A 25519-nucleotide genomic window follows, 5' to 3' on the forward strand; every position below is an offset into this window, starting at 1 on the left:
GACGAATTGTCCAGATTCAGCGCAGCATACATGCATCATTTATATGCATACACATTTTTTCTATTATTTATCGTCTTACTGCACCAATAACTGCTACATTCGAGGGAGGTCACTGCCTCATTATATACACAATGCCAGGATAATGACTCGCACAGCCATCAGATGTCACACTAGTTTGCCAGAAAGAAAAATATCTGAACTGGATTTGTCCAAATGCCAGCAACCAGTGACAGAAGAGGAAGCTTCCCTGGTAACCATATTAACTACTAGGAGCCAGGGCCTGCTGCAGAAATGGATCCTTCTGTCAAGTTTGGCCTATGCTTTACTTCCCTAGCCTCCTGGGTAGGCAAGAAAATGCCACCAGTTCCACTGAATGGCTGGTTCTTGCCAAACTCCGTAAACTGATTCCAGTTCTCCAACAATGCTGCAGAGGTTTTGGAATTATTTAGTAACCATTTATTTTGGAATACAATAATTCCTTGGCACAAATGCTGAATGTTTCTTCTGAATTCTTGTGTATTTATGCCTTGTGTCCGGTTTTGTATGTTGGCACCTCCAGTGTCCTCCATACATGTGAGTAAGGAAACGAGTAACTTTGTTTGATGCTAAAATATATTGTGGTTACACAATGTTGTGGTATTCTGTATTCTTGTAAGGTTAAGTATATTCTGTTTTCTACTAACCATGTACTGCACTTTCCTTGCACTTGCCACCAGCTGGCCCTATTTTCATCTTGTATTCTACTAACCATGTACTGCACTTTCCTCTCTCCCCTTCCACTTTTCCCAGTCCCCCTACCCTTGCACTTGCGCGATCTGAATGACCCCTGGCCTAGTAGGATCGCTGTCTGTCTCCCGTTCCCCCCCCCCCAACCTCGTCGCGCCTTGAAAGACTTGTGTATAGGCGCGTTACAAATACCATACCATATCTTATCATATCATGCATTGGGTAGTTATGAAGATTAACAAAGTTCGTGTTTTTCATATGGCATGCAGACCATTTGTCAAAATCGTGTACATTTACAGCAAGGCAACCTCTCTGCACTTAACGTAGGGCCTTTTGGACTGGACGCATTTGCCCCCCCCCCTCTTCCTCGCACCTCCGTCTGTACGCATGCATGACGTAAATGTACTAGGACTAGCAATGTTTGTCCTGACCCCTCCCACTCCCTGGCCAGACCCCCACCCACCCCCAACTGTAACACTTAATGCACTTGCACTAGGAGAAATGCCGTCAGGCCGAGTATGCTAGTTCTCCGTTTAGATGAATTCGGAAACTGCAAGGCCTAAGAATGATTACTGTATTTCCTTGTTCCCCTCCCGCCTTGAAGCACTTTGAAGCACCCCACCTGTGTATAAGCGCTGTATAAATGTATAATTACAAGAAAGACACTACATAACATAGGGCGCATAAAATAACTAACATCTAAATTTCAAAAAGTCACTGCAGCTTACCTTTTCCTAAAAATGTATTCAAGACCTTACAACAAATGGAATTACACACTGATAATCCTGGGCTGTGAGCGCCATCCTGCTATGAATGAGCAAGTATATTGTTTTCTATAAGACACAAATTACATATTTCATGTATATCTATTTACAAAATGGAGATGGACTCCGACGTGGTCGTTTTTGTTGTCATGAAGTGAATATTGAAAAAAAAATATTTGCCTTGACCACTTTTTTTTTGTTCAACGCAAATTGGTTTTCTCATCAGGCCCAGTCACAGGGAGCAATTACTTTCAAAATCATCCCCAGCATCAAAGAAGAAACGCCAAATAAAGATGGGAAGGTAAGCACCCTTGAACAGGATTTATTTTTTGAAAACTAATATCGTGCACGCATTGGTCCCAACGCAGTAATTTTGGCTGTGCTCATATTTTCCATGACATTGAGGTAGACGCGGGCAACTTGTGTCAGGGTCTCGTGTCAAGCTGCTGAACTTGAGTGTTCTCTTGCAGATGTTTATTAAAGCCCTGTTTGATTACGAACCTAATGACGATAAAGCAATCCCTTGCAAAGAAGCTGGGCTCGCATTCAGAAAGGGAGATATCCTTCAGATCATGTGCCAAGATGATGCAACCTGGTGGCAGGCCAAACACGAAGGTGATGCCAATCCGCGCGCAGGCTTGATCCCGTCAAAGCAGTTCCAGGAGAGGTGAGCCACTTTGAAGCATTGTTCTACTCGGGGGCTCATACCATGTCATGTCACGTTCTTCCAATGCATATTACAACATCAAATATGGTCCTAATATGCTCAATTATTACACATCAGCTCAATGGCATTTCAGGGAATTTGTGAGACATCTTGGAACCCCTGTGTGCTCATAGTCTGGACTTCCGTGTTTGTCTGGCTGTAATGAATAATGATGGCGGAGGACAGGACTAGTACTGATCCAGTCTGGAAGATAAACATGTGGAAACTGAACATCAGTAGCTGAATGTTTGAATCCCCAATGACGTACCATGCAGCCAACGGAGTTGCAAAGATGTTTGGCCGGCTAGCTTAGTCTTACTAAATCTCTGAGCCTTCTTTATTTGACACCAGGCATAGATTGCATTCTTGTCGTTTTTTATGGTCCTTATAACTTCTGCCTAGTGACCAGTCACGTGTGTTCATGGCCTCTAGCTCCTGTTTTTCTTTTACCCTGCAGGAGATTTGCTCTGCGAAAGCCTGCAGTGCTGGTGGCCACCCCGCAGAAAGTGTCCAACAGAAGATCATGTAAGTCTGTGGAGCAGATGGGAGGGTTATGGCCACAGAACAGGCCTCTGGCTTAGCACAATTCGCAGGATGTTCATGCCCCGGGTAGTGCTTGGATTCAAAGCCCTTCTAAAACAAATCCTTCTGAGATGTATGCCTTTTTCCATCTTTTATGTGAGGATCTGGATGTGATTTGGCCGCAGTCTTGTTTGATAGAAAAGGCCAGGGCATCTTGCCACGCAAACACATTTTTATTTTAACCGTGTCGCCATTATGCCATTAACTTGCAGGTAGGTGGAACCTCTGGCATGCGGCGCCTGATAGTCTTTTTCTAGTTGAAATGCAGATGCTTTCGAAATGTTGAGGTTTTTTAGGCAGCCGGCCTATTTAAACCTCTGACTGCAATTATTTCTTCAGTGGTCTATGGTGCAAATGTTCTGGGGAAAATGGAAAAACAAATTGAATCACGGTTAGCAGTCTTCAGTACAGTAGTAACCATTTTGAGGCGAAATGAATCCCAAACAAGCACACACATTGAAATAAATATTTTCTTTCCACTGGCGTTTTATGCAAACATCTGCTTTAAGTAGGGGGACATTTATTTTCATTTGCCCATTTTTTTTTTTTTAATGCGACGGATATAGTGTAAAATAAAGAATGCCAATGGAAAATAAAATACTTTAGCAACTTCAAGAACAAATATTTAGAAGCAAGTGATACACTTTTGGATTCTGCATGTTCTATTGTCAGTGTTGTAAAAAACATAAAATTAAAGAAATTCTGTACACTTCAATAAAAACAAATTCTATCTTCCAACTGTACACAGACCCACACACACATCTGGCTGGGACAGTGCATGCAAAACACCTCATGGTGTGATCATGCCAACTAGAGCTGTTTTTCAAGTTCCCCCGACTTCTCCAAGAAGGGGTTTATTTATTTGTATTCCAAGGCGCAATGCTGGCTTGTCAGATGGTAAAACAAACCTATTATGACGTCCCTCTTCTAGCACTGCTAAGTGTTTTTCTTCCTGTTTAAGTGCAGCTAGAGTTTCAGGTGGCATGTTTGCCAGTCCACAAGTCAAGCGATGATATTACTTGTATTTGAAAACATATCCTGCCTAATCACCCACATTTGTGTTAAATTAGGTTGACTCTAAAGCATACTGCATATTTTCAGATTTTGCACAAGCCTCGATTTTGAGAAAACACGGCAAGTAGTTGCCTAAACTGTTAATGTCTTGTAAAAGCTTACAAACGCATAACATTCTTTATTTTGTAGGCAGACTATCAATGCAACGAGATTGACCCTATTTTTTTCTTTTTGTTCTTAACTGTGAGGAAGTCAGTGGCCGGATTGCAGTGGAAGAGGCAACATGCTTTAATGCACTCTAGCTGAGCAGAAATATTCCAGGGAATGCCTTGCTGGTGTGTCCTTTTAGGGTGGAAATCAAAGGCCATTCCTGCTGCAAGTAAATCCGACTGGGAACAAAAATGGCCCACTGAAAAATATTACATTTTCTTGTTTCTTGAGATCATTCCATTCAAGCGGGAGCCAGTGAGAGGCACATTGGCTGAAGTGGGTGTTTTTAATGAAAATGTTTAATATGAAGAATAGCTCTGGGTGAGGGCACAAGGTGATGGTGTAGGGTGTTGTGTTCTATTAAATAAAAATGGTGGCCGACGGTGCAAAGTCTGTCAAGCACATGCCTAATTAGGAAAATGGCAGCCATTTAGTGATTTGTGGAAATTTAGATGGTTCTCCGGAAGCCAGAGATTTCAGGCATCCAGTTCCTTCATTGTATGGCCTGAACCACAATGGCACAGGCATCCAGACATCTTTACAAACATTTTCTGGTTATGTTATTAGTAATGGTCAATGTTTGTGTCCAGCACATTACCGGATGTGTTAAAGTGAAAACTATTGAAAATAAATAGTGAACCAATCCCTTCCAGGAATGTATAGATTATTCAGAGACACAGGTTTAATCCTGTGGTCCACTGGTGGTCAATGTAATTGGGCCAGGGCTGTGCAAGCTGAAAAGCCGATGGGAGTACCAGTAATCACCTTGGCTGTGAGTTTGTATAACACTGGAGCATGATGGCAGTTTGAATCCTTTATTGAAGCTGCTTGGAGTGCAATTTTCATCAGCCGCACCCAATCTTTTTATTACTGAACTACAACGTTTTAGTATGGCTCGTTTGCAAACCTTGGGCGTAGATAGTAATTGACAAATGTGCCAGACTACAAAAAGATTGTCGAGCAGAAATCTCGGCGGTGGGATTTGATCTCTAATATTGCATCAACATGCTCGATATAGAGAATATTCATACCACAGCTTTCTAGGAAACGCACCTCGTAGATATTTAACAAAATGCTGCAGCATTCATTTAAATTGATTTATATTATATTTGTGATTCAATATTCTTCCTACAAACGACTATATCAGCCACTGGAAAGATTCTCTCCCCCGAAATGCCCTATGCAGATGTTGCAATCTTGAGTGAGACTGCTGGACATATTCTAACATCATGCACTGCTATCACTGAGATTTATAGGAAAGGATATGGTCACTTTGTAAGTGCAATAGAAAGCATTACAGAAGACCAATTTGGTCTACTTTGATAGCTGCTCAGTCTGTAGTTATAACTTCTGCTGCTTTTGAAATTTGGAATAGGGCTACTAGCATTTAGGAAAAATTAGATTCTGTTTTAATTAATTTGGGGGCTCCGGATACATGGTATGCTAATTATAACTGCATTGTAAATATTACATATATGTCGATCATTTGCCTTTCTGTACTTTAGATGATTGTTCTTAATTGCTGCTATCAAAAAGATATTTTTTCTTTTATTGCTTTCTTTTTAATATGATAAAAGTTTATATGTAACTAAACTAATGCATACATTTTAAAAAAAACACTGTAGTCATTTCATCATGCACTTCGACCATGAACAATTGCAGTTACATGACATAGATTATGATATTTCAAAGTCATACTCGAAGATATTTAATTTGAAAATCGCCTGAGTTATAAATAGTAATATTTAATTACATCAGCAACTTAACACTATCAAACTGAATTCCCAAATGTAAAATGCTGGCGGCCAATATCTGGCACCAGCCCATGTTGTTGGGCCAGAATTCAGCAAGCCACAGTTCCTGGTCTGCTGTTTCTCAGAGCTTCAGCTTTTACCATGTTAGTGACTGCATGAAGAGTACTCCACAAATAAAATGTAGCCATGCTTCTCAAGTCATTGAATTCAACTTTAATGTAAGTGGTAAAACAAATGAAGCTATTCAGTTTAGGGCTGTCCTTCCCAGGAACATCTATGACAGGCTGTGGATAAGAATATTAAGTTCATTGTCCAATGCTTCTGAGACCTCGAATAATATGACTATAACTGTCCTTATCAGTCACCTGACAAATGTCTTGAAAGGTGGCCAATAAGGCAGACTGCATCCCTCTGCCTGGTTTTAAGACTGCCTGAAAGTACGGCATTGTTATGGTTTGGTCCTCCGTGTCGTTTGGGAGCTCCTCACAGAGATTTGAGAACGACACTGAAGAGCAGTTTGTGTGAAGGTTGATGCGGAGCAGCCTGCGTTGCGGGGTTCTCCTTAAGAATAAACTTACTTCAAATCCTACAGCTGTGTCAAGCCACATTTTATCATGACAATTTGGTGATGAGGCGTGAGCGGTGCGGCGTAGAACCCTGAGGCACCACCAAGGAGTGTGTCAGCTCAGTGATCCGAAGTCACAGCTGCTGTGATCCAGGTGCAGGCAGGAACGCCCCAGCGGAGCGAGTGACCGACTAGAGGTGCCGGGCCATTACCAGACAAGTGTGTGCTACTCAACTGGGGAGAGGAAGCATGCAGCGGTTTGGGACCACCTTGCGAAACGCGCAGTATACTAGGAGAGACTGGTGGTGCGAGGAAGGTGCATTGCGGCATCGCACTACATGCGGCCGCCATCTTTATGCATGTTTGGTCGCCTTGGCAACATGCATTGCAGTGACAATGAGCAGATTGTACATGCAATGAGCTTCTTCGTCCCAGTACTTTTGACCTTTTGGGTCTGAAGCTAATCTTTCTCCTCACAAATAAAGGGAAACAAAGCTTCGCTCTATGATAAAAAGGCACATCACCACAGAAAAAAAATAGATTGAAAACTGATACAAAGAAGGAAAGGCCATTTATTTAACATCCAAAATGCACCCGATCCATGCCCTTTCCTTGCTAACCCAGGCAATCCCTCTACACCATAGGAACAATAGATAGACATGTTCCAGATTTAAGAGCCATTGGGGGTACAAAATTGAATGATGACCTTGAGGAAGCTACCTTACTGAACTGTATTGGGGCAGAAGCATTGAGAATTTTTTGCACCCGTCCTGGTGTACCCAACTCTGATGGCGCTGGTGATTTTGGTAGTTCTATTGCTAACAAGCGGTATGAAGCTGCTTTTGCAAAACTAGAAAAGAATTTTGGGAATAAAACCAATGTGGTTCTTGAGAGTTATTAGTTCTTTATTAGAAAGCAGAGCAAAGGAGAGACAGTGGACACTTACATTGCGGCTTTAAGGGCACTGCTGGCCACGTGCAAGTTCACAGGAGGGGCAGGCAAATATTTGAGAGACCATTGATGTTGCACACCGCAGTTCCCCAGATCCAACAAAAGTTGTGGCAGGCCAGGGATCCAAGATTAGACCAGACGATTTGAGATTGCAAGGGCAATGGAGTTGGGCGACAGATGCACGAGACCTATGCAACACAAATCTGATGCATTAGAAGTTAAGGAACAAGTGGAAGATGATGAAGAAAGTGATGACGCTGTGATAGCCCTAATAAAGAAGATGTCCACTGCAGCATCAAAAATCAAATCCAGCGTACCGGATAAGATGAAGCAAGAGGAACCTTATAATAAGAATTCTCATGCGCAATGGAGATGTTCGAATTGTGGACACAGCAGGCACTTTAATGGGGAAAAGGCATGCCCAGCGATGACCGCTGAATGCTTCAAATGTGGGACTATAGGACATTATGGAACAGTATGTAGGAGCAACGAAGGGATGCAAGGAGCTAGCTCCAGCATCATAGCCTTAGAAGAAATAAATGGACCCAGCAGTGTATTGAATGTATCGAACTATAATAAGGAAGATTCTGTTCAAATCCTTACTGTGTGCTCCCTGAAAAAGAATGGACCGTGGGAATGCGTGGAAGTTGATACCGTTCCCCTGGACATCATGGCGGATACAGGATCACCATACACGATGGATGTCCTCACTTATGAAAAGTAGTTGAAAGGACAGTTGTGCGATCTGAGAATTACTAATGTCGGAGCCAAGCGATATGGCAAGAGTCCTGGTAACATCTTCGGATACAAGGGGGTCCATCTAAAATTTAAAGACCGAGAATCGTACTGTAAACTATACGTAGCTGAAAAGGGATCATATGTTGTGGAATGGAGGAGCAAGCATCTCTCCAGATCAAAATACATCCAGATGACTCCAACTCTGTGTGACAAACCAAGATTTTAGCTCCAGAGATAGCTTGGCCAAATCATTTCCTCTAGTGTTCAATGAAGAAATACGAATGCTCAAAGGGTTCAAGCATAGAATTGCACTAAGGGGGAGGTGCTAGACCAGTTACACATAAAGTGAAAAACATTCGCATTGGCACGAAGGATGGTTGACAAAACTATGTGAACAGAACCTCATCAAACCCATTGAATCTTCAGAATGGTTATTCCCTGTAGTGATAGTACGCAAGCCTGACAATTCCATAAGGATGTGAGTAGACCTCAGGGACTTTAACACCATCATCTGGATAAACAGACATCCCCTGCCCAATATAAAGGAGATGTTCATCACTATGAAACCAGTCAAATATTTGACTACATTGCACCTATCGTCGGCCTATCACCAGGTAGTGTTGGATGAAGATTCAAAGCATTTAACGTAGTTTGTCACACCCCTTGGCGCGTTGACATACAGGCATATGGCGTTTGTTCTGGCATCGGCAGCAGTCGTCTTCCGAAGACTGATGCAACAACTATTTTGAGGTCCTAGAGGGAGTGTATTACTTCCAGTATGATATCCTTATAGCAACCTTAACAGAGGATGAGCATGATGCTAAGTTATTGGGTGTCCTACAACTGATGCAAGAGAAGGGACTTGCACAAAAGATTGAAAAATGCAAACTCAAAGTGAATGAGGTGTCATATCTTGGACACATCGTTAATTCAGATGGGATCAAACCAAAAAAGTATTTAGTAGAGACATTATCCAATATGCTGGCCCCTACCATCAAGGACTAGTTGTGCAGTTTCCTGGGCATGGCAGAGTACTATTTCTAATTTGTGCCACACTTCCCTGACAGAACACAGCGCTTGAGAGGACTGATTAAGTCAACAAGATTTCTATGGTCAACTGAATGACAAATGGAATTAGAGAACATTAAGAGTTATAAATGAGGCTCCAACTCTCAAGATGTTCAGCACAACTGCCTGAAATATCATTACAGCTGATGCCAGCAATGTTGAAATGTGTGGGTGATGGAGTAGTGAGGCTACAGTGTTTCTATTTACATAGAGGAGCATCAGGCAACAGTGGGTAAACATGCACTAGATGTCTTTTACATGTTAGATGGCAACAAAGGATTAAGTGAGGTGCTTGAGCAAGTACAGGAAAAAGGGATAGCATCAATTGCGTTTGCTTCTCATGTTTTAAACTCAGCAGAGTTTATTTATTGGACAATAGAAAAAGGAAGCACCTAGATGTGAAGTGGATTTTAGAACATTCCGGGACCTTAATCTGGAGTTTACCAGTGATTGTCAAGACTGATCACAAGCAATTAATCCACATTTTGAATTCTAAGAAGCCACATTTAGCTTCTCCAAGGATACGTAGATGGATTTTAGACATAATGCAATACAATACAATACAATACAAGAGTTGTCTACTCAGTAGGCAGAGGGAACATAATTGCAGACTGTTTTTCCAGGTTTCCATGGGATGAAGGGCAACACTAACAGTACACAGAAACTGATGGAGAATTAATCATTGCATACATTGAGCCTGGAATTTCAAAAGAGGAGTGGATCAAAGCATACTCAGATGATTCAGAACGGAAGATATTCTGACAAGCTATCCATGGAGGGTGGGGGGCGGGGGAAATAGTAGGAAACAGCCTCAACCAGTATTCCCAGATATGAGATGAAATTGCAGTGAACGCATGGTGTATATTTAGAGGGGATCGCATCATTCCACTGGCCGGCCTAGGGGAGACGATTTTAAATCTTGCGCATGAAGGTCACCTATGAAGAAATCGCACCAAAAGAAGTCTCATCGACTTACTGGTGGCCCAGGGTGCTGAATGATGCCAACGAGCTGGTGAAATATTGCCAAGCATGTGCCCTTATTGATGAAAGCAAGAAAGGTCATACTGCGCCATTTAAACCGGTGGAGATTCCAGGCTCCGTTTGGAAAAAACTAGCCATGGACATTGGTGGACCATATGAGACTTTGGAAGCACACAAAATGTACATAGTCATGTTAATGGACTATACCTCCATGTATGTTGAAAGGGTGCAGTGGAGAGGACTGTGACGTCAAGCAGAATTGTGAGATTATTGGAAGGGGTTTTCAACAGAGATCGGGATCCACAAGAGATAGTCACCGATAATGGAGTTCAGTTTGTTTCTGAAGAGATAGTCCTTTTTGAAAGACCGGGGGATTGAGCGCAGGTATACATCGCTGTACCACCGCATGGTGAATGGATTGGTGGGGCGCAAGAATGGGTTTGTGAAAAGCATTTTCAGTTGGCAGTTGCACATTTTTGCCATGGAAAGACACTCTAAAGGAAACTCATGATGCCTATAGGGTGACTTCCCATTCCACCACTGATGTGGAGCCGTTTGTCATGATGAGGGGTAGGTTTCACGCAACAGACTGAGTCTGTCATGGTTATCTTTTGAAGAATGTCAAGAGGATTGATATGGAGGATGTACTCAAGAGAGTGAGAGAAATGCATAGGAAATAGAAAGAGTATTTTGATCATACCAAGGGCACAGGTGATTCCAAGTTTGAGGAGGGAGATTGGGTGTGTGAAAGAACCCAAGAAAGTTCTCAAGGGCCTTTCCAAATTCAGAGATGCACAGATGGTGGAAAAAGTAGAAAGAAAGTGTGTTATGTTAGATGATGGGCGAAGATGGTCTTTTGATGATGTGGTACGTTCTTCCGAGAGTGCGAGACTGGTTCCTAACCTGGACTGTCGACCGGGGAAGTAGATTCACGTTAGATGCAAAACAACATTCCAACCAGAACAGTGCCTTTTGAGGAGCAGAAGGATCATTCCCAATCTCAAGAAGGATTGTATCTGTTTCTCCTGGTTTACTGATCAAATTATTGCAACCTTTATTTTACACCCTCACCTCATCTTGTTTTTCCTTTCTGTCAATTGTTTCCTGTTTCCTCATTGTTTCATTGCTATGGAAGGGAGATGTTATGGTTTGGTCTCCTGTGTCTTTCTGGATCTCCTCACAGGGATTCTATAATGGGACGGGAGAGCAGTTTGAGTGAAGGTTGATGATGGACAGCCTGCATTGTGGGGGTTCTCCTTAAGAATAAACTTCTCTCAAATCCTACAGCTGTGTCAAGTCACATAGCTTCAACATTTTATTGAGAATGGTTGTTATGATGCAATCTGGTAACTACCCATTGCATCATAATGGCTGGATAGGGAAGACCAGAAATGTCCTCTGCTCATCTTGCTCCAAGGACACTTGGAGTAAATAGATTTCTAGGAGTGTAACCAATGCTTTCTTAATTTGTTACTACAGTATCAGACAGGAGATAAGCATTAAGAAGTGATTGTACCATAGGTGTTTAGGGCTCTGCCTAGACACAGGTACTGAGGATAGACTAAAGATTGACTTCTATTAATAAAGTCTCTTTTGTGGATTGGGAGCCAAGTTTTTTTAAAAAGGATCCCCCTTAAACAAGGTGGTCGAAAGCACTTATTCGATAGCAAGCAGAAAACCAACAGGCTAATCCACAGTGTTGAGGTTACGGAGAAAGAGGCAGGACCAAGAACAGACCTAGCTTTGTCATTTGTTGAGGCACTATAGGGCTGGTTGCAGTTAATAGGTAGCATATGAAAGATATTGGTACAGACTAGACACCAAAGTCCAATTATTGGACCAAAATATGAAATCTGGTTTATGTCTGTTTATGGGAAGGGGCAGCACTCATTTGGGTGAAATCCAAGGTGACCATAGTCTGCCAAAAGTTTTGAGTCAGGAAATTGCTTTCCAACCACACTTAAAATGTACCCAGGAAAAGCAAGCAAGAGTTTCTAATACTGATCAACGTAATGCCATCTGCTAACTCTTCTAAAATTGCCAAATCTTGTTCAAGTGGTTGGTGCAGAAAGCTAACGTTACTTGTTGAGTATGAGTAGAGTAGCCATCAACTTTTGAAAGTAATTATGACGGTTTTAAGGGAAACATCTGTACATAAATATATCCATCTGAATTAAACATACCCCACCCTTTGACCGTAACCTTTGTTTCCTGTTTTTTTAAACTGGAATGAAATATTGAGGGAGAATGTCTGTGAAGATGGCAGTGCCGGAATCCTCCCTCGACCAAGATTGTGCTTGAGAACACTATCTGACATGTAAAGACATCTAATGCATGCTTAGCCTCTATGTAAATGATTCATTTCTCCACCCCCCACACATTACAACATGATCAGGATGTCTTTGGAGCTCCTAATCTAACAAGCAACCTGCCAGTACAAAATAATTGTTGAAAAGGAATTTACTTGGGTGTTGCCCAGCTTCATAGTTCCTCAAACCAGAGGACTTTTCAAATAGTGAAAGGGTTTCGGTACTTCATGGGAAATGTCACTACCAAACACAAAAATGCAGCCACTCACCATATGGTTTTTGCCACGATGACTTTACCACCAAGTTGCCCTTAGGCAATACATGTCTCCCCAAGTGATGATGTGTGTTCCTTGTAAGATTTATTTTTCTACTAGTAACCTCTTGAAAGGATTACAGTGTTTGCTCTGCTTCCATGTGCTTTGTAAAGGCGATAAGTGACCAACCAAGACCAGTGTAAAATGATGCCATAATCGCCAATCCTACCTCAATAAATCATCACTGTATCATTTCAAATTTCTACTGCAAGCTTATTTTTTTTCAAAAACAATACGTAAAGTAGACTTCATTCTGCCATCGTTTCACTGTCATTTTGTGTAATATTTTCCTGGAAAAGCTTACAACTTGACACAATCTTCTGGAGCATAACATAGATTTTACATGAATTTATCTTTGAGACATGCAAGGCAATTGGTTAAGATGGCTCAAAATTCAATGTGGTCTAGCGTTGCTGTAGATTTTACTGAATACCATTTTACCTAACGAGATTTCACTGAATTTATTTCACCGAAAATGTTAGGTGAAGTGGTATATGTGTAATGTATAATAGGTGGGGTAAGGGTATTAGTTAGGAAGGGTGATTGGGGGGGGGGGAGCAGGGGCTCTTCCCCCGCATTATAATAAAAAAAGTAGAAAATGTAAAACTATCATTTCGTTTTTCGGTAAAATATTTTCGAAGAACTAACATACATCCGTGCTCTAGGGCCTCTAATGATGCGCCCAATGATTACTGGGTAATATGGTCATATTTGTGCATACATGCCATGTGCATGTTGCTACAAGTAATGAGAATTTATTTCACATTATTAGCACTAACCTTTAAAATTTTGCTTGAAAACATATGGCAATTCATTTGAAAATACTTTGAGGTCACTGGCCAGCCATAATCCATAATATTGGCTGTTCTAGTGGATGTGGACATGTTTTGATAACTGTCCTGAATGCTCGGTGCTCTCATGTAAGTCACCCATTGATTAGGTGTAGTGCACTCTGATAAACATGGATTATTCCAATGTTTAGGTAAAATCTTATATTTTTAATAAGTTAATTAGCATATGTGATGTTTTTACCTACAGTTCTATTTTTCAAGCTTGGATTTGACATTTCCTGTGTGTTGGTCTTTTTTGCTGCAGTCAGTGCACATCTTTATAACATATTATGAACATACTGTCTCAGATTAATTTGCTGATCTTCTGGACCACACATTTAAATTCTCGATCTCCCGCACCTTTCCATCTTGAACTGGAACACTCCCTACATTGAATGTGCCATTCAGTTTCTTACAAAATAGACTTTCTGTTTAATCACCAATAATTCCACATATTCTCCTGATTTGCCACGGCAAGTATAGGTAAAGCACAAATTCAAAGGATTAGCTTTCAAAATCAATCACACAATGACAATGAGTCATTGTTACAATATATCCATAAAGCAACATGTTTATATCATTCAACCAAACGTGTATTCCCCGAAATGTATTTGCTCACAAAATCACATAGTAGTAACCATTGGTTGTAAGTAGAAACGGACTCATTTAATACAAAGTATGTGTTATGCTGTATTCTTTTTTGAAAAACGTGTGTGGTCATAATGGGAAGAAGATTGGCCATTTAAGATGTTTTAAAGCTCTTTATCCATCATGGTTTAATACTGCAGGGGTGTAATGCATGTAAATCTAGGATTAGCAAAACATGATTTGGTTGAAGGTAGATCATGAATTCAGTTTTATACACCTATATCTTGGACTAAAATGCTAAGGAATTGATTGCACGTGTTGTTTAGGAGGCCATCCACCAACATTTACTGATGTTGAGCCAAGAGGCGTGTACTGAAATGGGTCTCCCCATATGGTTGCTCATCGATTTTTACTTTTTATGTTGGTGTTCTCAAAACTAGTTTTAAACTAGTTTTCATTTGCCCAATTTTTCACATAGGTTATTTTTACTCTCCAAAGTTGGATCAACATGTAATTGCAGACAGTGGGTCTTACTTGAAGACCACTTTATTCCTTTAAGTTGTAGCTATTTAAAAAAAAAAACGTTTTCCAACTCCTCTTTATTTATGTCAACACACTAGGCAATGATGGATAAATGCTACACATCACCACAAACATACAGATTGCAAATTTCATACAAAGTAACCAACAGGATGTTAAATGTTCTTGACTATTAAGGAATGTGTAAAATATTTAATCACACATTACTTTTCTCCCATTCTTCACAAACCCTGATGGGCGTCCTGGCATTTCTCACACCTTTGCCTGTTTAACAATTAACATTGTATACTTTACCATAGGGGACAAGTGGAACACCCCTCTGTTTTCAACCACTGTCCCATCTGCCAAAAGTGACACACAGAATCGACAAAGTTATACGTTTTGCTATACTGTGAGGAAGCCAAAGTGGCAGTGGATTTGGGATTGAAAATAGAAGTTAAATATGCTCTATTGGTGCTCGTACAATACAATTGATCCAGCAATTTACAGCTATAGGTAAACTCTGACTCAATTTTATGTTCTTTACCATCTTTAGGCTTAACCATACCAAAGAGCACACTGAGCTAATGATAAATGCATAGGATATGGAACATAAACTCAGTGTGATCAGAACAAAGTGAAAATGTTTCTGCTAAACCCCACTGGGGGTAGAGGGAGGAGGTTTACAGGCTGTGATTAAGCCGGTTTCCTTAGCCTGTCCCAATACCTAGAATGGACACTACAGACCAGCAATGGCCTTCGGCCTGATTCCTGAACTACCAGCAGGTGGAAAAACATGTATTTCAGTAGAGCCCCCCTCTGAATCATAACCCCCCCCCCCGAGCAAGGGTACGTAGCACCTGAATATGCAAGAGGCCTTTGAAAGGGTAATTCTGTCCCCTTCCTGTCCTTTTTTTCATATCAAAGGTCGGTGCTACTGCCCCTGATAGTTTGCGGTAGATTCAGATTCAGAATGTGTTGGCTGCACAGCAAAGCAAATACAGTGCCCCACTTTACTAATGCAGAGTCTTCACAAGTTCTGGGTGGATAGGACAACATTGTATCACAGGATTCTGCTTCACCCATTCTGGTCTGTGTTAAAATGTGATGCATGGAAGACCAAACAGTAACTTTGGAGCACAGATGAAGCCAGGATGCCCCAGAGCGAATGTTTATCTCTTTATACAGTAGACCTCAAGGAAAAGCGTGAATGGTTCAAATAATAAACTTCCTATCGAGTCCTTTGGCTTGCTTATTTGGGAAATAGAAGACTATTCTCTATTCTTTGCTGCGGCATCCTACACCAGGTATTCTGGAGTGACCAGATAAACCTTCAGTAAATCTGATGGGAGGTTAATTTCTTGTTGATTTGACTCTTAATTGTACCAGATTGCATTCTATAGCATTAATTAATTGTTCATTGACAGTGATGGAGATTATCGCTGCATTTACTATAAACTCTGTTATTCCTGCTACTCTCCTAAAATGTTTGTCAAACACTAGTTTGTCTCTTTATATTTACATGAACTAGCTTTAACTTAGTTGCTGTAAAGCATTGTTCCTGGATCACTGCAACCCTTCTGTACTTCTGTGCTGTATTGATCTATTTGGTTCTCAACCCCTTGAGATGTCCATCTCTCTCTGACTTCTCGGGTCCCTGTGACCCTTATAAGGGGTTAGGGCATTTCTCACCTTTCCCTTTCTTGCATTCACTTCTTTCCTCCTCCCTCTGACCTGTGTACCTGACTTGTTGCAGTGCTTACCCCGGGAGGGTTGGTCTTGCATGCAGCAGCAGCCTTCTCTGCCGCTTGCCGCTTTTTACCTACAGACAATGGCGGTCTTCACTTCCCGCTCGTCTTGGGTCATGCTCGCTCTTCGGGTCTTGGATGGAGAGGGGAGGACACAGGCCTCCTTTTGTTCCCAGATTCAGTGTTTTATGGGCTCAAGGCACACCACATCCTGTACATGGTCGCACCTCCAGGACTGCTTCGCTACGCGTGGCCTCTGCTTCTCTGACCTTATACTGTTCTTCTGTCGTCTTGCTTCTGGGTTTTGCTTCTGCTTCTCTCTGCACTCTGCTGGAATGTGTAGCTCCTCCCATTACTGACTCTCATGTCCCAACCTCTCTGCAGCATTGGGACTCTACTCTACTCGACTCAAGGGACGATGGCTCTTTATTCTTGTTCTTTGAAAGAGAAGGGAGCATGTTGTTCACCTCAAGGTGTCAAACGCCTGCAACATTCAGCATTACCTTGAGCCAAAGACATATCTTTATTGTCCTCTTGTTTAACTCCCATATATGCAGAAAGTACATTAGATGTAGTGAGTTCCTCCTGGGTATGGGAGTCCTTGTCCCATAAGGGGGTGTCGCTTGCCCAAACAGGGTTTTGTGTCACGGATGCACCTCCCTAGCCTCCAAGTGGGTGGCTCCCCCTTGGGAAGAAAGGACGAAGTCTCCAGATTTGTCACATAACCCAACCTCCGGGATTGGCTCCTAGAATTCCAAAATGTGGCAATGACCCAAAAATGTAGTGACATTCTGGCTCCAGCGAGAGCTCCTTCCACCAAACTTTGACAAAACTGGAGAAGGTATTTGCTGCAGGATATTTTGCCTTATGATTGTCAACTGTGTGTTTGTTAAGCTTAGCTAAAGGAGACCTAGCTTTCTCATCAATTAAAATCCACTTAAAATCAGTATCTGCATACATGCTCAAACAGATGCCCAAATAGTTTGGTCCCAGTGGATTGTCAAGGAGCTTATGAATGGACTTTTGAGAACTTTCCTTAAGTCCAGAAAGTCACACTGATGATTTGCCTGATGATTTGCCGTTTTAAATTGCTGAAGCACCCATTTGTGCCGGTGTCCAGTCATTTTGTCGACTGAAAACTGGTCGAATGACATTTGGTCGACGCAATTTGGTCGAAAACCAAATGGTCGAATTTTTTTTTTTTTTTATATATTTATTTTTCGGGTTTTCGTTTTTTAAAAAAAGGGGTTTTTAAAGAAAAAAAGGGGTGGGGAGGGGACCCCCCCCAAAATAAAAAAAAGGGGTGAAAAAAAAAATTCGACCATTTGGTTTTCAACCAAATTGGTTCGACCATTTGTCTGGTCGACCAATTTTTTTCGACCAAATGTCTGGTAACCATTTGTGCCTATGCATAAAGACCTGGAGGGTACCCGCTCTAACCTATACATAAGGTGCAGTTCTTACCCCGGAAGACTGAATGTTTGGTGTCTGTAACCTCAGTCAGAAGATTCAGGGAAATTCAACCTCTGACGATCTATGAACCATATGTGAAATTCCACAAGGACAGATTTGTTCTTTGAAATAACCACACATTTATGCTGAAAGTTCTCAGTGCATTCCTTGTGAATCAGCCAACAATCCTTCCAACCTTTTTTTGACAACCCATCCACGCCAGCGGTGAGATCTCTCAGCTCCCTGAACATGAAGAGCCTTGTATTACTATGTCTTTTGCACAAAGAACATGTATAATTGAGCTCAGCTGTTCTTAGTTTTCAGCCCCAATGGCACAGAAAAGGAATATCTAAAACTGGCATTGCTAGAAGGCTGTCTGCCTGCATTGGACGACCAAAGCTAGCAGACCTGGCCATGGAAAGCCCAGAGCTTAGCCTTCATGACTCCTTGTGTTACAACCTCACAGCTGGCATAAGTTCCTTTGTCCGACAACCTTAGGGTATTTGCTTGGAACGTTGCTTACACCTTCACCCAATTCTTCTACATTGACAAGGACACCGCAGTGGACACGAGTTACATAGGCAGACATGCACATCCTCCACGGTTAAGATGAGCCTCATTTCCTCCTCCTCCTCCTCCTCCTCCTCCTTCCTTCATTTGAAGAATAGTTCAACTGTGTGTGTAATCTATTCAATAGCATGTGAATCTATGAAAGATCAAATTCTGGAGACGAGAAAATATGTAGCTTTAAATACACTTCAGCAGCATTGGCATCTTTCATAGATTCACATGTGAACCACCTGCCTACATCCATATGATGCTCAGTCTTGGGTACTTTGCATGCACTACCTGAATTTAAAGACGGCCCATAGGGGCAGAGCCAAGGGGTTGCTGCCTCATTGGTCAGGGGCCAAATGACTTCTAACGAAATTAATAGATTACTAATGTGAATGGACTTTTTTTTTTATATACACATTAACTGTTTTGTTAATGTATCAAGGATTCAACACGGACTACTGGAAATATTAAATATGTAACTCTGTGGAAGATACCAATGGTTGAGGACTGTAGTTACAGGTGAATATTATTTTTGATCGCTTAAACTCCCCCCCCCCCCTTGGTGTATTCAAGAAAGATGATGTAACACATTTGTTCGAGTAACCTTGGCCACAGATCATTTTTAAGCGTAGTCTTGCCGAGATCACCTTCTCTACAGCTTTGGCAGGATTTGCGGTCTCTTGGAGATTTGGAACTCCTTTTTACTATTCATAGTCTTGGACAGGACTGGCATCTACTTCTGTACTCCTTGTCCAGATTCTGTCTTGCAGAGGCTTCGCCTTCACCATTGCACTCCTTGTTTGGATTCAACGTCTTTCACTGGAAAAAAAAAGGTGCTTGATTTTGTCTGGGTTCAGCAACACCTTCAGCCTTCAGCCCCCTCATCCTTCTGAACAGGCTTTCTTAGCCCTCAAATCAATAGAACTTCATAGCAGAGACTATATGCAAGTTTAGTTTCCCTTTCAGGATTCAGTGGAAACTATGTACAGATTGAACCTCTTGCTCAAGGTTCAATTGAGACAAGGTGCAGTCTCCCATGTAAGGTTCAATGGTGGGAGAGATTAAGGTCATTCTCCCAAGTTCTCTGGATCAGGAGATGTACATATGTCTTCTGGGGTTGGCATAGATTTCTCTGGGCGATCTTGCCTGGTCTGCCACTTCTGCTGGTCGATTGGTCCTTCTTCCTCCATCACTGGATCGCGACTGACTTCTTCCCAGCAACATGCTTTTCTTACACTACTGTCCTTGGTGCGTGCCTCCTTGTTTTAGAGGTTCCCCTTTTCTCCCGATTCTTTTTTTGGTTAAGGCCTTTGAGTCTGGCCCACATGCCCATTCTGCTGTTTCTTTTGGCCTGTGTCGCATGCTAATTGAAAGGCAGGTGATAACATTCTGGTTGGCCATTCTGGAGTTCCAATGCTTACGCATGCACTGGTCAGTCTCAAGCTTCTGTACTTTGTCATACGTTCTCATTGTAGCAGAATTCTCCTTACCCCTCTTGTATTCCATTATGGTAAGTAGGAACACCGCAGACTGCTATGAGCTTCCAGACTTTGACCCCTCCGGCGTGAAAACGTAACCAGAGCAACAGGTTAAACACAAGTATTGGCTCAGGCTTTGGTGTCGTATTCAGTATGGAAGATCTGTCTCAGAGACTGAGTGCATACTCGCTCCTTTGTAATCCGTGTTTAGGTTAAGTAGGAGTTTTGGCATTATTTTATATGTGCTGACACTGCCAAGCTGACAGGTACTACTGTAATTACATGGAAGGGTGCTTATATTTGTTTTCGTCCCGTCTCTCTGGATCTCTCTCACTTCTGATTCAATCGTTAAAGGATCACTATGTATGCAGTCCACCTGACTCTTTGCTTTGCTGAGTCAGTCATTTGCGTTCTAGGTTTATGCCACTGTGGCAAGATATCTTCCAGCAAATATGGGCTTTAGACATCTCCATAACGTAAGAAACCAGTACACAATTCATCACCATCCAAGCAACCTAACCTACTAATTACATCTCTGTGCTGTCCTCTCGACTGGCTAGAGTGCTATAAAATCAACCAAGCAACATAAAACATACATTACCATGCTCTCACTACTTGCTCTTCCTTTGTCCGAATGTGAGTTTATTGGCACCTCTTTGCTCTTTGCAGCAGCGAAATACTTGCGAGTACAGTGCCATCACCAAGTGGTAAGCAGTCTCAGTTCTGGTCTTGATTTTAAACACCTTCTTTTCAGGTGTCTGTTAGAGATATTTATCTTATTTCCAGTCTTATTATTTCAATGGATACACTCTGGCCCAGCCCCAAGGTCTTTCTCCAAAATGTGCCTTCTATAGCCTTAAACCAGATTAAGTCATCTATACACAAGGCCTCGAGTCCATACAATATATTTGTGTAGAAGTACACTGCTCATATAACATGAGTACGCCGTGCAGGCTGTAACCGGAGACTTCTCTGATAAATCTCGATCATTGCTGTCAATGCTGTGGCTTTCCTTCTCTTCTCGGTGATCATGGTGAGGTAGTCACATTTAGTCGTCACTTGTAGGCCAGTGCATTTAAAACTCCTTACATGCTGAATGCAACTTCCTACCATTATCTTCTCAGGGATTGTTATGTCTTTATGTGCAAAATACATCACCTTTGTTTTTTCATCATTTATCTTAAGCCCATTTATAGATGCGTATATTTGCAATTCAGTCAACTATCTTTTAAGGCCTGTAAATGTGCGATCGCACAGTACTAGGTCATCGGCGTATGATAAGCACACAGCTATACAGGGATAGTTGTTGACACAGCCCAATACCTCTGGGAGTTCCTATATATATAATATATATTGAACAGCAGAGGCGCCAACACACATCCCTGCTTCATGCCCCTCTGAGTCGTTATTGGCTGGGAGACGGTGCCCCTACTGTCCAGCCTTACTTGCACAGAAGTATTCTCATAAAAGCCACGCGTGGCACATAGTGTCGTCCGGTCAGCCATATCACTCCATTTTCGAACACAATCTGTCGCTTTCTACTGTATCAAAGGCTGCCCGGAAATCAATCATGGCCACATGTAAATAAGAATTTCCTTTAATCCTAGAATGCTTAGTAAGAGTATCCATGTGCCTGAGACAGTGTACGCTACCTGAGCCTGTCCTAAATCCCATTTGGATTGTATCCAGGAGGTTTATAGAGTTGACCCATTTTACCAATTCATCTAACACTAGAGAAGCTAAAATCTTCCCAGATACATCGACCATCACAAGGAGACTAAAATTAGCTGGTTTCCGATTTGTTTTTGCCTTTTTTATAGATGGGGATCAGTAATGATCTCCATCAGGAAGTTAGTGTATTGCCCTCTTTACAAACCTTGGTGTACAGAATGAAGATCAGTTTAGCCCAGAATGCCAGGGACCTCTTCAACACTAAATGGTTCCATGTAATAATGTCCCCACAAAAATATCAGCATGCAAAAATATTGCCGAAAAATTGCCATTTTTTTGTGGGGACATTATTGCATGGAACTGCCCCTATCCCCATATATATGGTCACCCATATAATATCGCCACAACCTTTTCCAGGCAATATTATTTACGGCGACCATATATATGGGGATAATATTACCTGATACCCACTAGATGTAAAAGAATGTTTGGACCTGGTGCTCTAGATTCTTTAAGCTTACGAATTTTGATCTCAATGTCATCACAGTCGAAATAGATTTTATAACTCTTCGTAATGCCAACTTCCACATCTTGAGGTCCATCAAATTGATCAAAAGTGTCACTAATGCGTTTGACCCATTCTCGTTCCCCAATACTATTGGTCATTTGTTTTACTTTGGGCAATTTAAACTGATTTAACAGTTGCCACATCTTTCTAGAGTCTTTAGTTTTAGCCACTTTTATCGGAGCTGCCATTGAGTATTTCTGCAAGAAAATTGCCACACTTTGACCCTGCTTTTTAATTAGCCGTATTGCTTTGTGCATATATTGAAGTTAGTCCCTTTTTTTTAATAAACCAGTTGTCGCCTTTCATGGCTCTTTTTACATCTCTAATTGTTTATCAAAGGATTGTCTCTTATTAGTACTAGCCATATAGGTGTAAAACCCCTTTTTCATAGACAGCTCAGACATAGTATCCTTTATCCATGTCTCAATCCCGTACGCGTACTGCCCCATAAGGTAATCTAACTCAAAAGGCAACAAAATTGCTTGTGTTCTCAATATTCTTCAGTCCAGCTTATTCTGTTGCCACTCGAGTTAAATTCTAAATCACCCAATTGTGTTAGTTCATCACAGGCTTCCCGGCCTTCTAGGCTTAGGGCCAGAACAGCGTGGTCACTAATTTCGTTTTCTTTTACCCTTGTCTTCCTGATGCGCGATACCACCGGGTCATTGCGGAAAAGGTCATCCAAAGCAGCGATTTGTGTGCCACATTTCCATGTTTGTTTACCTGGTTGGTCACCAGTCGCACATCCATTCAGCATGCAACAGTCCCAGTCTGACAAAAGGTCACACCATACTTTTTTCCTTTTATGATTAACAATATTAGTTTTCATTTTTGATTTACTGTTAACAAAGTCAGTTTCGGGTATCTCGCTTTTACAACAGTAATGAGCATTAAGGTCACCTCCTATTATAAGCAATTCATTAATAAGCGATACATTAATGCCACTAATTATTTCTGAGACTGTTTCCATGATGATGTCCGTGTGCTGGTTTCCCGAAGGGTCGTAGAATTTAACTATTACTAAACTTGTTTCGCTATTTGGTAAACTGGCTCTTACTGCCAACACAGAAAGATTTTCACTGCTGGATAATTTTCTGGTCACACTTACGTGACATTTTGCTCAGATTACCAGGCCCCCATAGAGGTGCCCCTTTGATCCCTTTTTTGCCATTACTTGAAAAGTTTTAAATCCATCTATGTGGAGTTCAATAGTCGGACCGCTCTCCTGTAGGAGAAATAAATAGTTTTGTAATAGCCCTTTTAGTGAGCCCTCTCCATTCAAAAGATGGGAAAAATCTTCAAGGTACAAAGAGTTCAATTTAAGTTTTTTAGTGGACACTTCTGTGGATTGGTTTTGATTAGCCATTTCAGAAAACCTAATATAATGTCCTCTATAGAGTGTCAGGGTTGCTCTTATTTCCCCCGTTGGCACCAGTTGTCTTCACGCACTCCAATATGTTTTCGATCGTCTGTGAATGGTGACCTGTCAAGGGAACGGGGGGAGGGTGGGGGGGGGGGGCAAAATCTACTGAAGCGGCCAACTCGTACCCTAATTCTGAAAATCTGCTTTTGTACTATGTCAGCATGTCTGCTGTTTCGGCCGTAATAACATGCACTCTACTAAACTAATGCTTTCTGTTTTTGATTGGCTCAAAATACTCAGTCCTTTGTGTCCAAAATACGAAGCGGTAATAATAGGTTCATTATACTTATAGTCAGATCTATTTATGCGTGACTTCAATTTTGTAGCTCCTTGTGCCATCCGTTCTATCGTGAATACAGGCTGGCCTTTACTTGACTCCACCCCGGTGGGATCATCCCTTTCCATTTTTCTGTTTTTATATAACGAAGGCTCTGGTTGACTTTTGTGTCATTACTACCGTGGGCATACCCTGAATTGCGCTGTACATGTTAGGTTTACTAATAATAAAAAGCAAGCCCTCGGCAGATTCATTTGTGTTTTTGTCATTGATCAGCCAGCTTGTCAATACACCTTTGAGTTTTGGGGCCCTTGTTTGTTTACTTATATAGCGCACAAAACCCTGAGGTATCTAGCCGCTTACATTTAAGAGATTAGTTTCAGTACTTCAGGTTACAGGAAAAGCAAGCGTAAGTGGTGAATTACAACATCGTTGGACGTGCAAGGTAATAAATCATATGCAAAGTGCAAAAGTGAGATACATGGTGATCATTCGTTGATCCTGACCCCATGTTTCAGGGCGGCAGCAGCACACAGATGCGAGAGTCAAATAATGCGCAAACCATGGTGCCTACCCCCTATAGCAGGGCGGCAGCAGCACACAGATGTGAAAGTCAAATAAAGCACAAAACCATGTTGCCTACCCCCTACAGCAGGGCGGCAGCAGCACACGGATGCGAGAGTCAAACAAAGGGCAAATACATGGTGCCTACCCATGTTACAGGGTGGCAGCAGCACACAGATGCGAGAGTCACATAAAGCACAAAACCATGGTGCCTACCCCCTATAGCAGGGCGGCAGCAGCGCACAGATGTGAAAGTCAAATAAAGCACAAAACCATGGTGCCTACTCCCTACAGCAGGGCGGCAGCAGCACACGGATGCGAGAGTCAAACAAAGGGCAAATACATGGTGCCTACCCATGTTACAGGGTGGCAGCAGCACACAGATGCGAGAGTCACATAAAGCACAAAACCATGGTGCCTACCCCCTATAGCAGGGCGGCAGCAGCACACAGATGTGAAAGTCAAATAAAGCACAAAACCATGTTGCCTACCCCCTACAGCAGGGCGGCAGCAGCACACGGATGCGAGAGTCAAACAAAGGGCAAATACATGGTGCCTACCCATGTTACAGGGTGGCAGCAGCACACAGATGCGAGAGTCACATAAAGCACAAAACCATGGTGCCTACCCCCTATAGCAGGGCGGCAGCAGCACACAGATGTGAAAGTCAAATAAAGCACAAAACCATGGTGCCTACTCCCTACAGCAGGGCGGCAGCAGCACACGGATGCGAGAGTCAAACAAAGGGCAAATACATGGTGCCTACCCATGTTACAGGGTGGCAGCAGCACACAGATGCGAGAGTCACATAAAGCACAAAACCATGGTGCCTACCCCCTATAGCAGGGCGGCAGCAGCGCACAGATGTGAAAGTCAAATAAAGCACAAAACCATGGTGCCTACTCCCTACAGCAGGGCGGCAGCAGCACACGGATGCGAGAGTCAAACAAAGGGCAAATACATGGTGCCTACCCCATGGTGCAGGGCGGCAGCAGCACACGGATGCAGGAGTGCAGCAGTGGGCAAATACATGGTGCCTACCCTTCTTCTTCAGCTTTTTTTTAATTCTTATTAATAAATACAATCTCTGAAGTGGTACTTGTCACATCCTGGATTTCTTCACCTTTTTGTTTTTGGCGGGTTAAGCTTTTGTCTATTTTG

At 42.1% G+C, this 25519-nt stretch overlaps 1 protein-coding gene across 6 annotated transcripts in view; it reads left to right on the forward strand.

Annotated features, from left to right (window-relative positions):
• Positions 1–25519, forward strand: part of MPP7 (MAGUK p55 scaffold protein 7) — a 1979219-nt gene that overhangs the window by 1355900 nt on the left and 597800 nt on the right. For all 6 annotated transcript variants that reach the window (XM_069648102.1, XM_069648107.1, XM_069648105.1 and 3 more), the window contains 3 exons: positions 1717–1791; positions 1961–2157; positions 2654–2721. In XM_069648102.1, coding sequence (XP_069504203.1) covers positions 1717–1791; positions 1961–2157; positions 2654–2721 — 340 coding nt within the window. The remainder of the gene's footprint in view (positions 1–1716; positions 1792–1960; positions 2158–2653; positions 2722–25519) is intronic.

This window comes from Ambystoma mexicanum, chromosome 2q (genome assembly GCF_040938575.1).
Source record: "Ambystoma mexicanum isolate Mex_15411 chromosome 2q, UKY_AmexF1_1, whole genome shotgun sequence".
Lineage (NCBI taxonomy): Eukaryota > Metazoa > Chordata > Amphibia > Caudata > Ambystomatidae > Ambystoma > Ambystoma mexicanum.